Source organism: Esox lucius, chromosome 13 (genome assembly GCF_011004845.1).
Source record: "Esox lucius isolate fEsoLuc1 chromosome 13, fEsoLuc1.pri, whole genome shotgun sequence".
NCBI lineage: Eukaryota > Metazoa > Chordata > Actinopteri > Esociformes > Esocidae > Esox > Esox lucius.
The window spans coordinates 12,838,191-12,855,740 of record NC_047581.1 but is presented as its reverse complement, the minus strand read 5'-3'; the positions used below and the strand labels follow the sequence as shown (position 1 = coordinate 12,855,740).

The 17,550-nt window shown below is 40.1% G+C and overlaps 1 protein-coding gene across 1 annotated transcript; it reads left to right on the top strand.

The window, feature by feature from the left end:
- Nucleotides 1–5,104: 5,104 nt before the first annotated feature.
- Nucleotides 5,105–17,505, top strand: entpd2a.2 (ectonucleoside triphosphate diphosphohydrolase 2a, tandem duplicate 2). Its single transcript, XM_010876190.5, has 9 exons — nt 5,105–5,322; nt 12,711–12,828; nt 14,040–14,190; nt 14,746–14,905; nt 15,089–15,316; nt 15,455–15,724; nt 16,036–16,155; nt 16,628–16,762; nt 16,896–17,505. Exons 1-9 carry the CDS (start codon nt 5,206–5,208, stop codon nt 17,103–17,105), a joined length of 1,509 nt encoding a protein of 502 aa, XP_010874492.2. The 5' UTR covers nt 5,105–5,205; the 3' UTR covers nt 17,106–17,505.
- Nucleotides 17,506–17,550: the final 45 nt, after the last annotated feature.

Here is a 17,550-nt window from a genome sequence, read left to right as displayed (position 1 = left end):
ATCCTTTCATCTGTGTTTAGGTGGAAAATTGTCATTGAGCAAAAATGTTATATGTAGGACAAATAAGATTAGAGTGAGCTCCTGGACAATATGTGGTGCTACTCGGCGGTGTTGGATGCACCGATACATAACGTCCCAAAGGTTTTCAATTGGATTCAGGTCAGGGGAACGTGAGGGCCAGTCAATGGCATCAATGCCTTCATCATCCAGGAACTGTATACACACTCTGGCCACATGAGGCCGGGCATTCTCCTGCACCAGGAGGAACCCATGAGCCACTGCAGCAGCTTAAGATCTGACGATGGGTCTGAGGATTTCATTCCAGTACCTAACAGCAGTTAGGGTATCATTGGCTAGCACGTGGAGGTCTGTGTGACCCTCCAAGGATATTCCTTCCCAGACCATCACTGACCCACCACCAAACCGGCCATTCTGGATGATGTTTCATGCAGCATAACGTTCACCACGGCATCTCCAGACTCTTTCATGCCTGTCACGTGCTCAGTGTGAACCTGCTCTCATCTGTGAAGAGAACGGGGCACCAATGGTGGACCTGCCAATTCTGGTGTTTTCTGGCGAATGCCAATCGAGCTGCACGGTGCTGGGCTGTGAGCACAGGTCCCACTAGAGGACGTGGGGCCCTCATGCCACCCTCATGGAGTCTGTTTCTGACAATTTGGTCAGACACATGCACACCAGTAGCCCACTGGAGGTCATTTTGAAGGTCTCTGGCAGTGCTCCTGCTGTTTTTCCTCACAAAAGGAGCAGATACCGGTCCTGCTGCTGGGTTGATGCCCTACTACAGCCCTGTCCAGCTCTCCACCTGTAACAGCCGGTCTCCTGTTATCTCCTCCAAGCTCTTGAGACTTTACTGGGAGACACAACAAATCTTCTTGCGACGGCATATATTTATGTGCTGGATGTGTCATCCTGGAGGAGCTGGACTACCTGTGCAATTGCCTGATACTAGAGAAGAATCAGTCAGGAAGGATAATGAGAGAGCAATTGTCTGAGGCCACCACCTGCAAAACCAGTCCCTTTTGGGGGTTGTCTTGTTGTTGCCTTGATTCACCAGATGGAATTATTAGCTAGCTAACAAACATTAGGCTACACTGTGGCTTCTCATCAAGATCAAGGTCAGATTGATCATTTCTCAGACATTTTCTTTCATGGTTCAAATACATATTGAAGAATGTATTTAATAAGTGAATTTGGACCATAAAAGTTTGATCAGGAAAAATAGGTCAAATAAGTAAATAGGTTCTATTGATTTTAGCCTTGCTTATTACTTAAACTGTAGCTATAGGAAAAAACATACTCCTCCTTCTGGCTAGATTTACAAGCTATAGGAACTATTGAGAGCTATGCCGAACAATCTTCTATACAACTGTTGCTGTTTTTAGATGGGGTGCGGTCTGACCAAGACACTGGAAGACAGTATCCATCACGGCAAGAGCTGAAAGCACCACAGGACATGGGCAAGCTCTCTATGTTACTGTGACTTAGCTCATGCGAGAGATTGGCCAAGTCCAGAGATTCCCATTTTCAGCACCGCTGGAAGGTAAAGAGATTTGTTTCAATGCAGCAGATAAAGGATCAACTAAACCTAGACAGGAGGCCTAATATTTCAGCATTGCTCAAAACAGGGCATCCGTGAAGGTGCCAGTGTCCTGTATAAGCTGAGCCACAGTGGTATAGAGAGATATGGTTATTTGTTTGTGTGACAAACTATACCAGGCATACTGTACATTTGGAATGCAAGTTTTATTACTCTAAAGTAATGCAATCAAATTAAATCCGAACAAATGGCAGAAGAGGTATTATTTGCTAATCCTATTCAATGTTAATTGGTTTCAAATGTCCTCAGAGTCAGCTGATGCTGACCTCAGTAAGTCCTGAGCCTGTGTAGCAGGGTTTGTCGGTTGCCTGGTGGTTGAATGCTTCAATGCGATGACATACAACTTTTTCCAGGGGTGGGTCAATTTGGTTCAGTGGAACCTCGATGAAAGGCACAGTGTCAAGCACAGGATTGTTCTGTGGGACAATTCGCTGAGATGCTTTCCATGGTTTCCAGCTAAAGATTCTCCTTCCGGATTTCTTTTCAGACTTAGATTTGTTCGTGGTCGAGACTGACTTCTCTGCATTATCATCAGAAACCGGAGACATCTGTGGTGGAGACGTTGCCTCTTTTGGACCCAACAGTGAAGAGATGGTCACCCAAACTCTGGACATAATGTCACAGGGGCTTCAGCAGTAGCCGACTCTCTTTCATTCATCCTAGCAGCAGCCCTAGCCTTATATGTTCTTATTTTATCGCTGGAGAACCTCACAACATCAATTAAAAAACAATACTACAATAAGAACTAAGAACATTGTGCTCACAGTATTGTCTAACTTCACAGGTGGCTTGACATCAGAAGGGTTTGTCGATTTGCCAACTCGGGATGGGATTTTGTGGTTGACCCTCTGAGCTTTTAGAGCTGGAGTCTGAAGATTGTCTTTGAACACATCGTTGTCAACATGGAATGGCTTCATCCTGTAACCCTGTAGAAAAGGATGCTGTTTCTCCACAACCTTCTGGTATATTTCTGTTTTATCGAGGAGAGTAATATCTTGCAGTTCCTCCAGTTGCATAACATCAGTCCGTTCTGTAGCATTGGGGTTGTTCTGATCAGGTTGGTCCTTAACAGGCATCAAAGTCTTGTGTTCTGGAACAGCCATAGGCTCTACAAGCTCTGCAGGGACATCAAGGGAGGAAAATCCTTTCGTCAGCTGTCCCACAATACTTGGAGACGAATCTTATTTCTTTATTAAACCTGCACGTATCTCTAGCAACCCCTCAGGATTAGTCTCTATTGTAGCATCAGGGATATTCACACGAGAATGGTCCGTATTCACATGAGAATGGTCTGTCGCTGGCATCAACGTGTTGTACTCAAGAGATGAAAAAGGCAACCCATTTGCAGCCAGAGGCAATAGGCCACAGAAAAAAGACAACAAAAAGAACACCTTCATTTAACACAGCCTAATCTTCCAGGAGGGTTAGGACATTTTTACAGAAGGTATTCCCTTATCAATGTAAATGCGGTGCAAATAAAAAGTAAAAATAGTAGTTGTGTTAGCTGTGACTTGTAAAGGCGAATTGTGGTTACCATTCATTGTCAAATACACTTAAGACATGGTCCAAACATGACGTACTAAAACAATTGATTATGACATGAAAACAAAATTATTCTGTGGGACAATTAAATTAAATTATTGTAGTGGATAAATAAGAAACCAGGCAAGCCTATAGTTCAGCCAGCCCGCAATAAAAAGCAATGATTGTTATTGCCCACACTGGATTTGAACCAGAGTCTCCCATGTAAGATGCTGTATCGTCAACCATTATGCCACAGAACCATATATAAGTTTGGAGTTGGTATATGTCACTTGACACCATTAAACATTGTGCTAAACTGATTAACGTCATATTATGCATACCTTCACCACAAATAGCATCTATGAACTGTATGACTTTTGCCACTGGACATTTTAAAAGCTTATTAGCTAGTAATATTTCGCTAGACACCATTAGGCATTGTGTTAAACTGTCTAACGTTTCTTATTAAGTTTACTTCCACCACAAATAGCATCTATAAATTGTACAGCATTTGCCACTGGCCGTTTTAACAGCTTATTAGCCATTTGTGAATAACATTGATACAATAACTATCAATATAGGTGGCAATAACTGACTTTCTCGTCAAGTGAAAAGACGAGATAATCTTGTAGTCAGCAAACGTTTTTGTCTATCCTGAATACATAATTCGAAAATCCACCAGAAATAGTCGCAATATAATAGTAAACAGTTTTATTTTAGGGATCCTATAACGTAACTACTGAAGGTTGTAGCCAACAAAGTTTTTTTGTCTATCCTGAACAAATCCTATTTGCCACTGGCCATTTTAACAGCTTTTCTGCCATTCATGAATGACATTGAATTTGGTACCTATAACTATTAATATAGGTGACGATAACAGACTTTTTGTAAAAAGACGAGAGAATTATGTAGTCAGCGAATGATTTGTCTATCCTGAACAAATCCTAATACATAATCAATAACTGATTTTGGGGGCACATATTGTGAAGATAACTCCAGCATTTTGTGATGTGAAGTTGGTTTCAAATGTATCTGTATTCTGGATGGAAGTGTTTTAAAATAGTTCCCAGGTCTCTAGTAAACTAAATGTGTAGTTCTTTGTCAATTATAAACCTGCAAAATAATTTAGATAAGGTTCACCTGCCAAATAATTTAGATTTTATCATGCAATAGACCTACTAAGATCATAGGAAAGGAAGAGGTCGTGTTTTCTGACAGCTATTAGCTAAGGTAGTGCTCCACCCTGAGTGTCTGTCGAATGTGTAATGTAATGGTTGAGGTCGGGTTTCAGATTTTTACATGAGGGAAGACGAATACTGCAGGTGGATTGCATGTTTAGAATTTCAATAAAAATCTAATGTAGATGTTTTGCATCATCATTAAAACATGTCATCTGTTCAAATGAGCAAAATGTTGTTGTTGTTTTTTAACCTAATTTGTGATTACTAAACTGTACCACAAGAGGGTGACTAATAGCCTATACTTCTTTTTGATAATTTCAGGAATGTGTTAATTACAGTATGTGTGCGGTCCAGTTGTAATGGGATCAAAATTGTAATAAAAAAATTGGCAGTACAGTCGTTCTTTGTTTAAGAGATCTAATACACGCGCCTCGTGGATATATTTCCCTAGTGCGGGGCACGTTCTTTTTGCACTACATAAATGCCTCCTTAGAGAGCAAAGTGCATAAGGGTGTGAATGGAAAAAAACAAGGTCAACCACTACTGATTTTCTGCATGAGAACATGTGCGCGGGAAATGTGATGATTATTATTATCAATATGTCGGTACGTAATTACGAACATAAAAGCCTCCATTTCCCTTTATTTTAAAAACTGTAGAGTTTTAGTAGATAAAGGTGTTCTGCCACCACTGGGTGTCCACCGCACCTTAAAAAACGAAAGCTCCTGAAATCTGGTCATGTGTTGATAGGATATTAGGTCTGGCCATGCCCACATCTGTACTCTGCTAAGACTTTCAATCTCATTCATGGGTTCTGTTATTATGAGTGCTGGAGACGGCACCTAACTTCTCTGTCGATCGCCGGTCTGGAGCGTCAGCCTCATGAGTACCCAAGTCTGTCAAGTACTAGCCCCGGCCGTGTTCCTGCTGCTGGGAATTACAGGAATTCTACTGGTCGTCATCCGGACTGACGACATAAGGGAACCTCCGCAATTCATGGTAATAACGTTCTTTTCATGTTCTCTGGTTAATCTGCTCCCGCAACAATTAAAGTACATTAATTGTGTACTGTCTGTGGACAATTATTATAGGTCATAACCTAGACAAGACGATTGTATAGAACATTCGGTGTGATAGCCTACTGTAAAATATTCCTTAATTGCTATACAGGTTGTTTCAATATGCACAGTTCGAAATATGCCAAGCTGTTTAATATTCTGCGAACTGTATTCAATGTAGGGCATACTGTTGCGTTTGGTTACATATCAAAGCATTCTGATATTTTTGGTCAATTAGAATTGTCAAATGACCAATTAGTGAAAAGAATAAATCGTAATACCTGTGTAAACGTAGTTTTTTTTTTTTATAGCTGACATGTCTGTTGCCTTCGAGATTAAAATATGTTAACTAGGCCAATAATGTAGGCATTCTATTGGTCATTAGAACCACATGCTGAGCCCCGGCTCAACCGAATCTGTTTATGCAATTCCGTCTAGAATATCAAATGAGAATAAATTAGCCGTTAACAGCAGTTTGAAGCATTCTTGGAAAAAAAAGGTGGTAGATACAGTTTTGGTTAAATCTCAATATCAACGAAATTCTTAGGAAACAAATCGTTAATTGCAGGTTCCTTAACAGGAGCTGAAGTAGCCAGACCTTTTGCAATCTATCATAGGAAAAACAATAAAAAGTGTCACTAAAACTTGAGAATTACACCATTATTTAACATTTCTCCACGACAAACTGACTCAATTAAGTAGGTTATAGCCTACCTTCTAAATTGCGTTAGGGTTTTTACGAGAACTCTTAATTGCTGCCATCGCCGGAAGTAATACGGACTAGTCAGACTCACGCATACCACACGAGACGCATCAATTCTGGTTACAAGTCGGCCTGATGATAACCTATATGCTAAGCGAATGTCAATAGATTTCAATGTGTGTATAATTTTGTTAACCCTGTGTAAAGTTCATTCTCTGTAAAAAGCTTTCGTGTGATACAAAAACATGTAGAAAGTCCCTGCATTTAGTTATGAATGTACTTTCACACATGGACAAAATAGCCTTTTTCATAGCTACATTGAATTCTACACCATTTACTGGTGTGCTGAAAAACCTTGGTGAAGCATAACTAAATTACAACGTTTGAAGTTGTGGTGCCTATGTTACTGATGATCTGTAGAGCATCCACAGAAACACTAAAAAAGTCTTATTAATTTCTGTCTTTTTCAGCTTCACACCTATCCATACCTCTCAGTTAAGCTGGGTGTAGGTCTCATTCTAATCTCATTCTAATCAATAAACGTGCCTTGCCGGTGTAGTGTTGCATCATCCCATTGCATTGTGCTGAAAAAACAGATTTGATTTTCTGGATTACATACTGATTCAGGTCTGCTCTTCACCATGCACATTCAGGAAACCAGTGTTATATAAACAACATTTCTATATTAGTTTTGGTACAACACATTATGGGGACAGACAACCAGATAAAAATACCTATGTGTGCTCCATATGCATAACACTCAACGCAAAGGTTGCATTCAGATCCCAAACAAAAGGCAGATGACATCCACAAACCAGCCACTTGGATCTGCAGGACAACCACATGAATCGGTGATAGATCCTCCATGTGCAACCTTTCTGTCATGGACTGGAATACCCATTTACGAAACAAATACTCTATATAGTAGGATTTGTGAACCCTGGGGTGTAGGTGAACCCTTGTCATTCGGGGGAACTCTCCCACTGAGAGGTAGAGCAGACAATGCCTGTTTACACATATTGCATAAATGTTGGTTTTGGCAGTCCCCAAATCTGGAAGTATACCAAGGGGTGTAGCCATCATTCCCAAGAATAGGGCGCTCTCCTGGAAAGTAGATGACTGAAAACATAATGTCACTCAAAGTGACTAAAGATGCCAGGCAGTATCGCCTTGGCCTATAACGTGGGCATGATTCAAACGGTCCTGTTTTTGAAGGAGAGAATATAATCTCTTTCCAGAGGAGATGCGCTGCAGGCACTGAGAGATATAACGTTATCTCTGAAATGCAGGGGATGCACAAAAAACTTGAAAAAAACAACTATTGTTTGAAAATGCCAGTTGTACAAAAGGCAGCAGGGGTCTTAGCTTTCAAGTTTGTGATCTGCCTGATACCTTTCTGGACGAAAGAGCAATGGTTACAGAACAGTTACTACTCTGACTCAAAACCTGCATTGGACGGACGTCATTTTGTAATTTCGTCATTTTCTTGATAAAGGACGTAAGAGGAATTCAGCAGTAGATGATTCAATGAACTGATGGCTCAGTAGGGATTCCCACACCCAACACACAAACATGCACTCAAACATGCATCTCATTTTCATGACAAAGAGGCTGCCAGATCCTTGCTGCAAAAATACATCCTTTTGTTGGCCTGTGATTCACATTTGTCTGAAACTGCTCCATAATTCCAGGCTATTTCCTTTTTCATCTGTACCAGGCAGAGCCAAAGTGGAGGGAACAGTGTGGGTATTTATGTCAAAATATCCAATCTTAGACACACTGGGCAAGTCTTGCAAAGAGCGGTGGGAGCAATGTCGAAGACATGTCAAAGGACATAGCCTAGATCAGTTGTATTCAAATTTGGACCTTGATGCCAGTTTCACTCCATTGGTTGCAATACAAAATGGAAAAACAGGAATTAAACACTTTCACTATTAAAAAAGTACATTTAGAACATTGTGAAGTGAAAAGGGCCAAGCTGAGATGATCAACTCAATGTTACCACACATCATTGTAGTACAGTTTTGGAAATGTAAAGGACTAATACATTTTATATCAGCAAAAAGTTAATATACAATCGCTACCCACTTTTACAGGATTAGTGTAAACACAAAGTTATATATCCATGTAAGAGCCCTTATTTACATAAGCTAGCCTAACTACCAAATTGCAAAATGGGATCAACAAAAGTAATATGCTTCACCGAAGGAAAACTAAGAGTTCAAACATCAAACTGAGCGTGACAATATACAAGAGGTTATTTTTAATAACTGCACAATATAAGGAACTTTCATGCAGAACAAAAGAATTGAGCCACCCCATGCCACCACAAAGATTAGCTGTATACATAATCGCAGTAATAGGTAAAATAGCCAGGAGAAGAGTGAGAAAAGACTGAGTAGTGAATGGAAAGTGAAAACAGGTGTGGGGCCAGGTGCAGTGAGAAGGGGTGTGGCCTGGACCAATTTGTACAAGTTAGCTCATCTGCCAAAGATTGACATTTTCTGTTTTTCCATTTCGATGGATGTATTGCTTACCTGTTGAGAAGAACTATGGCCAACAGCTTGCTTTTCAGGTCCATATCATTAGGTATTCCTCCATCACCCAAAAGCAATGCCAATATTTATTAGAGTTTTCTCCAGAGAATTATCTCAATTTCTTTGATACTGTGACTGTTAACGTCCGGACCAAAATAAACTAGAAAAAATAATCAGGAAGACCATGTATCTACTGTATCTACTAGGTGTCTGCCACACCTCTACTTCTGCACTAGTCTGGTCAATACTTTCATCTCAAAATTCTTACTCATCACTACTATCTGAGCTTCCCTCAGTAAGCATTGCATTAGGAGTATATCTGTCATAATTCTCATAATGCCCATGTCACTTGAATTGCCATCCATAGTCATGCTGATGACATTTTGGACACTTCATCATGAGAGTGGGTTGCATATATAAAAAACACAAATATCTCAATTTCCATGTTTATTATTGTTATAGAATTTCATCTGCTCAACAGTTATTTTTTGTATTTTTATTTCATAATGTACCAAATGTTTTCAATGAGTGATAGGTCTGGACTGCAGGCTGGCCAGTTAGGCACCCAGACTCTTTTACTATGGATGCATGCTGTTGTAATACATTTTAACTGTAAGCTGATAACAAGTTGGATGGTCCCTGTTCTCTTTAGTCCAGAGGATGCAGTGTCCATGATTCCCAAAAATAATTTCAAAATGTTGTATAATGTATACATTCATTCCACACAGACTGATATATGTCAGTGTTTATTTCTTTTAATTTTGATGATTATAACTGACAACTAATGAAAACCCCAAATTCAGTACCTCAGAAAATTTGAATATTGTGAAAAGGTTCAATATTGAAGACACCTGGTGCCACACTCTAATCAGCTAATTAACTCAAAACACCTACAAAGGCCTTTAAATGGTCTCTCAGTCTAGTTCTGTAGGCTACAAAATCATGGGGAAGGCTGCTGACTTGACCACCAAGTACAGATGTATGCAAGACATAGGTTTCAGCTGTTGCATTCCTTGTGTCAAGCCACTCTTGAGCAAGACACAGCGTCAGAAGTGTCTCGCCTGGGCTAAACACAAAAAGGACTGGACTGCTGCTGTGTGGTCCAAAGTTATGTTCTCTGATGAAAGTAAATTTTGCATTTCCTTTGGAAATCAAGGTCCCACAGTCTGGAGTAAGAGAGAAGAGGCACAGAATCCACATTGCTTGAAGTCCAATGTAAAGTTTCCACAGTCAGTGATGGTTTGGTGTAACATGTAATCTGCTGGTGTTGGTCCACTGTGTTTTCTGAGGTCCAAGGTCAACGCAGCCGTCTACCAGGAAGTTTTAGAGCACACAGTGCCAAAGCTACCTGTGATGAAGGTCTACTGATTACTGATTTATGTCTGTATCTCTGTTTTAGAACCACACACCAATACCCGCTGAAACATTTATTCTAATAAATCATCTAAAAGGAACATCTTGTCTGCATTCTGATCGATGCCCCCTCCATGGCCACAACCTTTTAAAGACCAGCTAAAATATACAGTCCTTCCCAGTCACCAAAACACTACCAGTACCTGCTTTAAGGACCATGGTATCCCTGTTCTTAATTGGCCAGTAAACTCGCCTGACCTTAACCCTATAGAAAATCTATGGGGTATTGTGAAGAGGAAGATGCGATACGCCAGACCCAACAATGCAGAAGAGCTGAAGGCCACTATAAGAGCAACCTGGGCTCTCATAACACATGAGCAGTGCCACAGACTGATCGACTCCATGCCACGCCGCATTGCTGCAGTAATTCAGGCAAAAGGAACCCCAACTAAGTATTGAGTGCTGTACATGCTCATACCTTTCATGTTCATACTTTTCAGCTGGCCAACATTTCTAAAAATCCTTTTTTGTATTGGTCTTAAGTAATAATCAAATTTTCTGAGATACTGAATTTGGGATTTTCATTAGTTGTCGGTTATAATCATCACAGTTAAAAGAAATGCATTGATTAAAAGAAATACATTTGAAATATATCAGTCTGTGTGCAATGAATTAATATAATATACAAGTATCTCTTTTTGAATGGAATTACTGATATTGATGATATTCTAATTATATGACCAGCACCTATAAATGGTTTCTTTGCACAGTAGAGATTGAACTTGCATTTGTAAATGCAGCAACATACTGTGTTCACAGACAATGGTTTTCAGAAGTGTTCCTGGGCCCATGCAGGGATTTCCACTACAGAATCATGTCTGTTTTTAATACAGTGCCACCTGAGGGCCTGAAGTTTTCGGCTTTGTCCCATGGGTACATTTTCCCCGGATTCTCTGAAACCTTTAATGATTTTATGTTCTGTAGATGATGAGATCCCCGAACTCTTTGCAATTTGACGTTGAGAAATTCTTAAAATGGTTGCACTATTTGCCTGAACAGTCACAGAGTGGTGAAACCCTCCCCATCTTTACTTCTGAAAGACTCATCCTCTCAGGGATGCTCTTTGTATACCCAATTATGTTACGGACCTGTTGCCAATGGACTTAATTAGTTGCGTGATATTCCACCAGGCTTAGTTTTTTTGCATTACATGACTTCTCCAGTCTTTTTTGCCCCTGTCCCAGTTTATTTGAAACATGTTGCTGGCATCAAATTCAAATTTGGCATATATTTCTCAAGAAACAATAACAGTTCTCAGTTTGAACATTTGATATGTTGTTTTTGTAGTATTTTCTAATGAATATAAGGTTTAAATGATTTGCACTTCATTGCACTATGTTTTTCTTTACATTTTACACAGCATCCCAACATTTTTGGAAAAGTGGTTATAAATATTCCTTTATCCGTTTCCAGGTACAATAGTCATTTACAACATGTCTACACTGTATTTCTGTTGTTTTAATGGACAAGAAGTGTGCTTTTCCTTTCAAAAACTTCATTTCGAAGTGACCCTGAGCTTTTGAATGGTCATACATTGCTGTAGGGCTTAGAGCATCAGTGCATCACAATTAATGGGAGCTAATCTTTGTCATGTTTTTTGTAGTCATTTGAATACTTGTTTTGTGTTCCATTCAGTATAATGATAAGAGTCATTCTTGTAAACTGTAAACAATTGTAGTTATGTACGTATATTCCCTATTACAGTGGCAATACAAAGAACCACTAATACAGTACTACAAATACAACAGATGTGCACAATGTGGAGTTGAATAGACTGATTAAATGTCATTACATGAAGACGTCAGAGACAGATAGAGTTTTAAATAACTAAATCCAGTATTTAGAACTTGGCGATACTCCTTGCCTGTAGACTTGTTCAGTTCCAGACTTGTTGTGCCTATAACATGCAGTATCTTGCCTTATAAATCCAGTGTCAGACCATTCACTGGGAATATTTTTTTGAACCAAGCCCAACCTCAAAGGGAATCATAAAAGGAAGAGATAAAAGACCAGAAAATAAAGGGCAAGAATAAAAGCTAGAGAATAAAGCCATGCCTATTTCTCTGCTTGTTTTCCATCATCCTTATGGCTATGTTTTTCCTCTGTCTCTTTCTGTCCACATCAAGTGAAGTTAACTTTCTTTTTGTGAAGAGTTATATGGACAGTTTTTTTGTTCAGGTTTACATTTATTTTGTTATATCTTAGTTATTTCGCATACACTCTTATGCTAAATAACTAGGGATCTAGGTGGGACAACCACACAATTCAGTCACAGTAAGTAAATGTTTATGCAATAAAGTACTAAAATACAAAATAAATTGGTAAGGGTAATGTTTCGGTTTTTGTTTCATGAAAGTTGCGGGATAATACATTACGTTACTTTGTTGTGGAAACCTTTCACTTTGACACGTAAATCACAAAATAGCACAAAAATCACAAAATAGATTAGTATTGAACGGGCAAATTCAGAAATATCCCGTACATTTAAAGTAATTCAGCAGACACTTTTATCCAGAGCAACTCACAGTAGTGAGTGCATAAATGATCTTCCTGGCTTGGACCCACAACCCTGGCATTGTAGTGTGAGTGCCAAACTGAGCTGCACAATACAATGTCGGGATGTGTTGCTTGATTCCATTTTGCTTTCATCTCTGACTTCCAACTGTTCTGTTTCAGTATGGAGTAGTCTTGGATGCGGGCTCATCACACACTGCAGTGTACATCTACAAGTGGCCGTCTGATAAACAAAATGGCACTGGCATTGTCACTCAGCATAGCGAGTGTCATGTTAAAGGTAAGAGGGTAAATCAACATCTACCTTCTTGGCACTTCTGTACAACCCGAAGAGATGGGATCCCATACATCATGCTGTGGTATGCATGACAGGCTGTGACTTATTCTTCTGAAAATACTGTCATTTAATTTCTGTTCTTTTCTAGAAAAGGAGTTTTCTGTACAAGAAAAGGTAGTTCAGACAGAAAACGCTGTGTATTAGTTTAACCATTTATTGGTGAACTTATGCACAGCCCTGTACATGCAAGTCCTGGCATTAGGTTCTGCTTCCCTGGGGTAACTTATTGCCATCACATGATTGTGTATATCAGTGGTTCCCAACCAGGGGTACTAGGACCCCTGGGGGTACTTGGCCTCTCCACAGGGGGAACTTGAAAACACTCATGACACCATAGACTTACTAGTGAAATTAACATGAGGGGATACTTCAGGGGTACGCCAAGCAGAGCAAAATTCTGTCGGTGGTACAGTAAGTTGAAAAGGTTGGCCACCACTGGTGTGTATGTTACTACCAACAATAACATAACCTTGATATTATTAATGCAATTACCATGGTAATGAGCAAGGTACGCAGTGCCGATCTCCGTCACAAGGAACACAGAACTGAACAAGTTGAGGCAGTGGTGGTGGGTGGGCGAGCGCCCGCATGCTAGCACAAACATCATCATCCGATTGAGTGAGTAACCTGATGGTTAAACAGACAGGTTGCAATCTGACATGTGATAGGAGCATCAGCTGATGCGGTGCTGACCAATTACCACTCGGGTTTCCTGGCTGAACTGGTTATGCTGATCTCTATTAGAAAATGTCTCAAACCTGACATTTCTAAATCTACATGAAATTCCTTGGAGTAGATTTAGGAAGTGGATTTAGAATGATGTAAATTACTGTTAGAGCTTGACATGCTGTGACTTCTTAAATAATTTCATTTTCATTTCTGTCCTTCCCAAGAAAATTAGTTATCTCTGTTAATACGGACCCATCCAACATTCATTTCACTTTCACAGTGATGTATTGTGTAATTTGACAGAGTAGTCTGTTTCCTGTTCCTGTCGCGTATACACTATGACCTCTCCATAAGTTCCTCTATTCCATAACATTGGTTTCGTTAGGGCAGATAACCATCGAAACACTCAAAACATTTCATTGTGTTCAAATGACCTATTCATGTCTCTCTTATATATTCTGACTATGCTATCTCTACCCACCCAGGAGGAGGGATATCCAGTTATGCAAGGGAGAAGGGGGGTGCAGGACGTAGCCTGGAGCCCTGTCTGGAACAGGTTTTGAAAGACATCCCTAAATCCAGACACCACCTCACCCCAGTGTATCTGGGAGCCACAGCGGGAATGAGGCTACTGAAGTGAGTGGAGATGCACAAAAGGAGTGTTCAGTCTGCTTTTAGATCAGATGCCAAGTATGAAAACATTGGTTTTGTCAGGAACCACATGAGAATGTCTCTGTTAGTATTAGTGACCAATTGGTGCCCAGTTTGTATGGGACACACCATGTACACAAAACACTAAACCAACATTTCACATTAAACAAATGACATGATTTTAAGTGCATGCATAATTAGCTGTTTGCTATCTATCTATATACAGTACCAGGTTACACTTTCCCATTCACGTGAAGGGGCCTAGAACAGGGGTCTAGAACAGGGGCCTAGAACAGGGGTCTAGAACAGGGGTCTAGAACAGGGGCCTAGAACATCAAAAAGTGGGGCATATGAAAGTGTTTGCTCGTCACAGTGAGAAAACACTTGCGTACCATTACAATTATTTCTATAATAATGTTTCTCACTCATCAGACATTTTGAGTGGTGCAACTATTTACACAGGGATGTGTGCTGTAAAGCAAAGGGAGGCTATTTTAAGACTGTTGTCTAGTCCTGTGACTCTTTTATCTTTCCCCACAGCATAGCCAACCCCACTCAGTCAGAGGAGATATTGGAGGAAGTAGGCAACAAACTGCGCACCTATCCTTTTGATTTCAGAGGGGCAACAATCTTGAGTGGACAGGAGGAGGGTGCATATGGCTGGGTCACTGTCAACTACCTGTTAGAGAACTTTATCAAGGTGAAGCTTTACAGGTTCACAGCCGGCATCAGAGCCATTCAATAACACTATAGAATGCATGTGAAGAAGTGTTGACCATGTGCGGATTGATGAATCAGGGACATTAGTTTGCATTCTTTTTCTTCTCCAGATAGACTAGCCCTCCTTTATACAATCCTTCTCATTCTTCCCTGTTTCACTCAGTATGGCTTTGTGGGGCGTTGGCTGAGTCCTGGCAGAGGCACAGTGGGTGCACTGGACTTTGGAGGCGCTTCCACTCAGATTAGCTTTGAGACCTCAGACACAGTGGAGGACAAGAGTAAGGTCATGGAGCTGCGTCTTTATGGCCAAGACTACCGCCTTTACACGCATAGCTTCCTGTGCTATGGCCGGGACCAAGTCTTACTTAGACTGCTGGCTCACTTTATCAAGGTAACCTTCTCCAAAAAACAGTAACATTACACATAGATCCATAGAGCAATGTTAAGAGTCAAATACTGTATGTACTGTATACACTTATCACAAGGATATGGACACAAAGGTATGTGTTTTGTCCGCTCTGTCTCTCAGACTCAAGGTGCTGGGCCCCATGTATCACACCCTTGCTATCCAGCAGATTTCAGTGTCTCTGTGAAACTGAACAAGGTATTCGACTCCCCGTGCACGGCAGAACAAAGGCCTGTTCCCTACAGCCCCCAGGACTCCCTGACTGTGTTCGGAACTGGGAATTACCAGCACTGCCTGGGCAACATGTCCCAGATCTTCTCCTTTGACAAGTGTTCATTCTCCGAGTGTTCCTTTGATGGAGTCTTTCAGCCCAAAGTCAGGGGCAACTTCATGGTAAAGTCAATTCCCCTGCAGGAAACGCCTTTTAGGTTCAATCAAACTATTATGAATATATTCTATTTTTCATCCAAAGTGACAGTCTCAAAATGTCTTTGTATACTCTGGTACAAGCAATTTAACAATCAGATGAAGTTATTTTCTGTCTATTATTTATTTGCTGATTGACTGTCACTAGGGTGGTTTTTATTCATAGGCTTGGTCAATATCAACCAAAACATGTAGACGAAAAGCACGCAGCCTCATGTGTATATTGTTCTGATGTCAAGAGACAGGTTATGTAAACTGTTGTATTTTTCTATCCACAGGCCTTTTCTGCCTTCTTCTACACTCATGTTTTCCTTCAGCGCACAACTGGCATAACTGTCACAACACCAAATCTACTGGTTGAAGCCACCCAATCTGTCTGCAACATGAGCTTCAAGGAGGTGCTGTTGAACTCTTAGGATTGTCTGACTGACTTTGGCTGTTCTTAGGCCATTTATCAAATGCACTATACTGGCAACAATGGTTGTCTTACTATAAAGCACATTCTAACGTTTTTACTGTACAGCGAATATCACATTACAGCGGCCAAAGGAAATAACATTAGTGGGTGGATCTGCTCCCATGTTAAATGATTGGAAGCAAAGATCCAACCCTCAGGCTGTGAAAGTGAGCCATAATTATGTTCCTTAGAGGGCAGCTCTAGATCTTTTAATCCGAGCCTAAGGAAATATGATCTAATATTTAGAGTATAAAATGACATTACTGATATTTGGGAGGCTTTCTTTGCACTTCCGGCTGTTGCTTGTATATTTGCTCATTATAGGTAATGTGAAAAACAGGGGAATAATAATAATTCTGAGAAATAAGTATTCCTTAATCTTTTTTCTAACCCTGACCCCTCCTACTAAACAGATGTTAGTGAAAGCCCCGGACCAGAAAGATCGTCTACAGGATTACTGTGCAGCATCAGTCTTCATCCAGGTCCTTATGCTCAGGGGCTATGGCTTCGATGAACTCTCTTTCCCTCGCATCTCTTTTACGAAAAAGGTGAACCGCAAAGGAAAACATAAATACTTAACTGTTTCATTGCAAGAAAAGTCATTTAAAAATAGGTTTTTCACGTATCTCTTCACTATAAGCTTTGGGGTTCAAATGCATTTGTTGTTCTTGTTTTGTACAGGCAGGAGATACTTCTATTGGCTGGGCGCTGGGATATATGCTAAGTCTGAGCAGTCTGTTGCCAGAAGAGAGAATAGGACTGAGGAAGGCTCTGCGCCATGAGTCCTGGACTGGTCTTATCTTTCTTTTTGTCTTCCTCCTCCTAATTGGGACTGGATATCTTCTTCAGAAGACCTACCAAAAGAAGAAGGGATGTGATAGTGTTATCTAAGAATGTCGCCATTTTGTTCATGTTTTCCCCAGTTAGAATTAACTTACCAGTCTGAATTATGCACATCAGTCCTAAAGATTAAATAATTCCAATGTTATGTATTTTATGGGCTACAATCAAAAAGCATATATATATAGATACTGGTTAAGGTTTGGTCTACATTTTGCATATGTTTTGATAAGGTTATGTGATTTGATGGCACGCAATTGTTACAAATTGAGTCTTTATCCCGTTTAGACTTGTGTTAACTCAGGATTCTGTTCGTGTTTGTGCGCATGTGTCTTTGCCAGCATGCCATGTAATTAAAAATAAACAATCTTTACAGTTTTAGTCTTGTTGATAATCTGTCATATTGAATTGCAAAAAATTAACAAAATAATAAAAATCCGTGAAAATCAAAGCCTATTGTATATCGTCAAAGTAGTAGGCTAGTTACTTCTTCAAA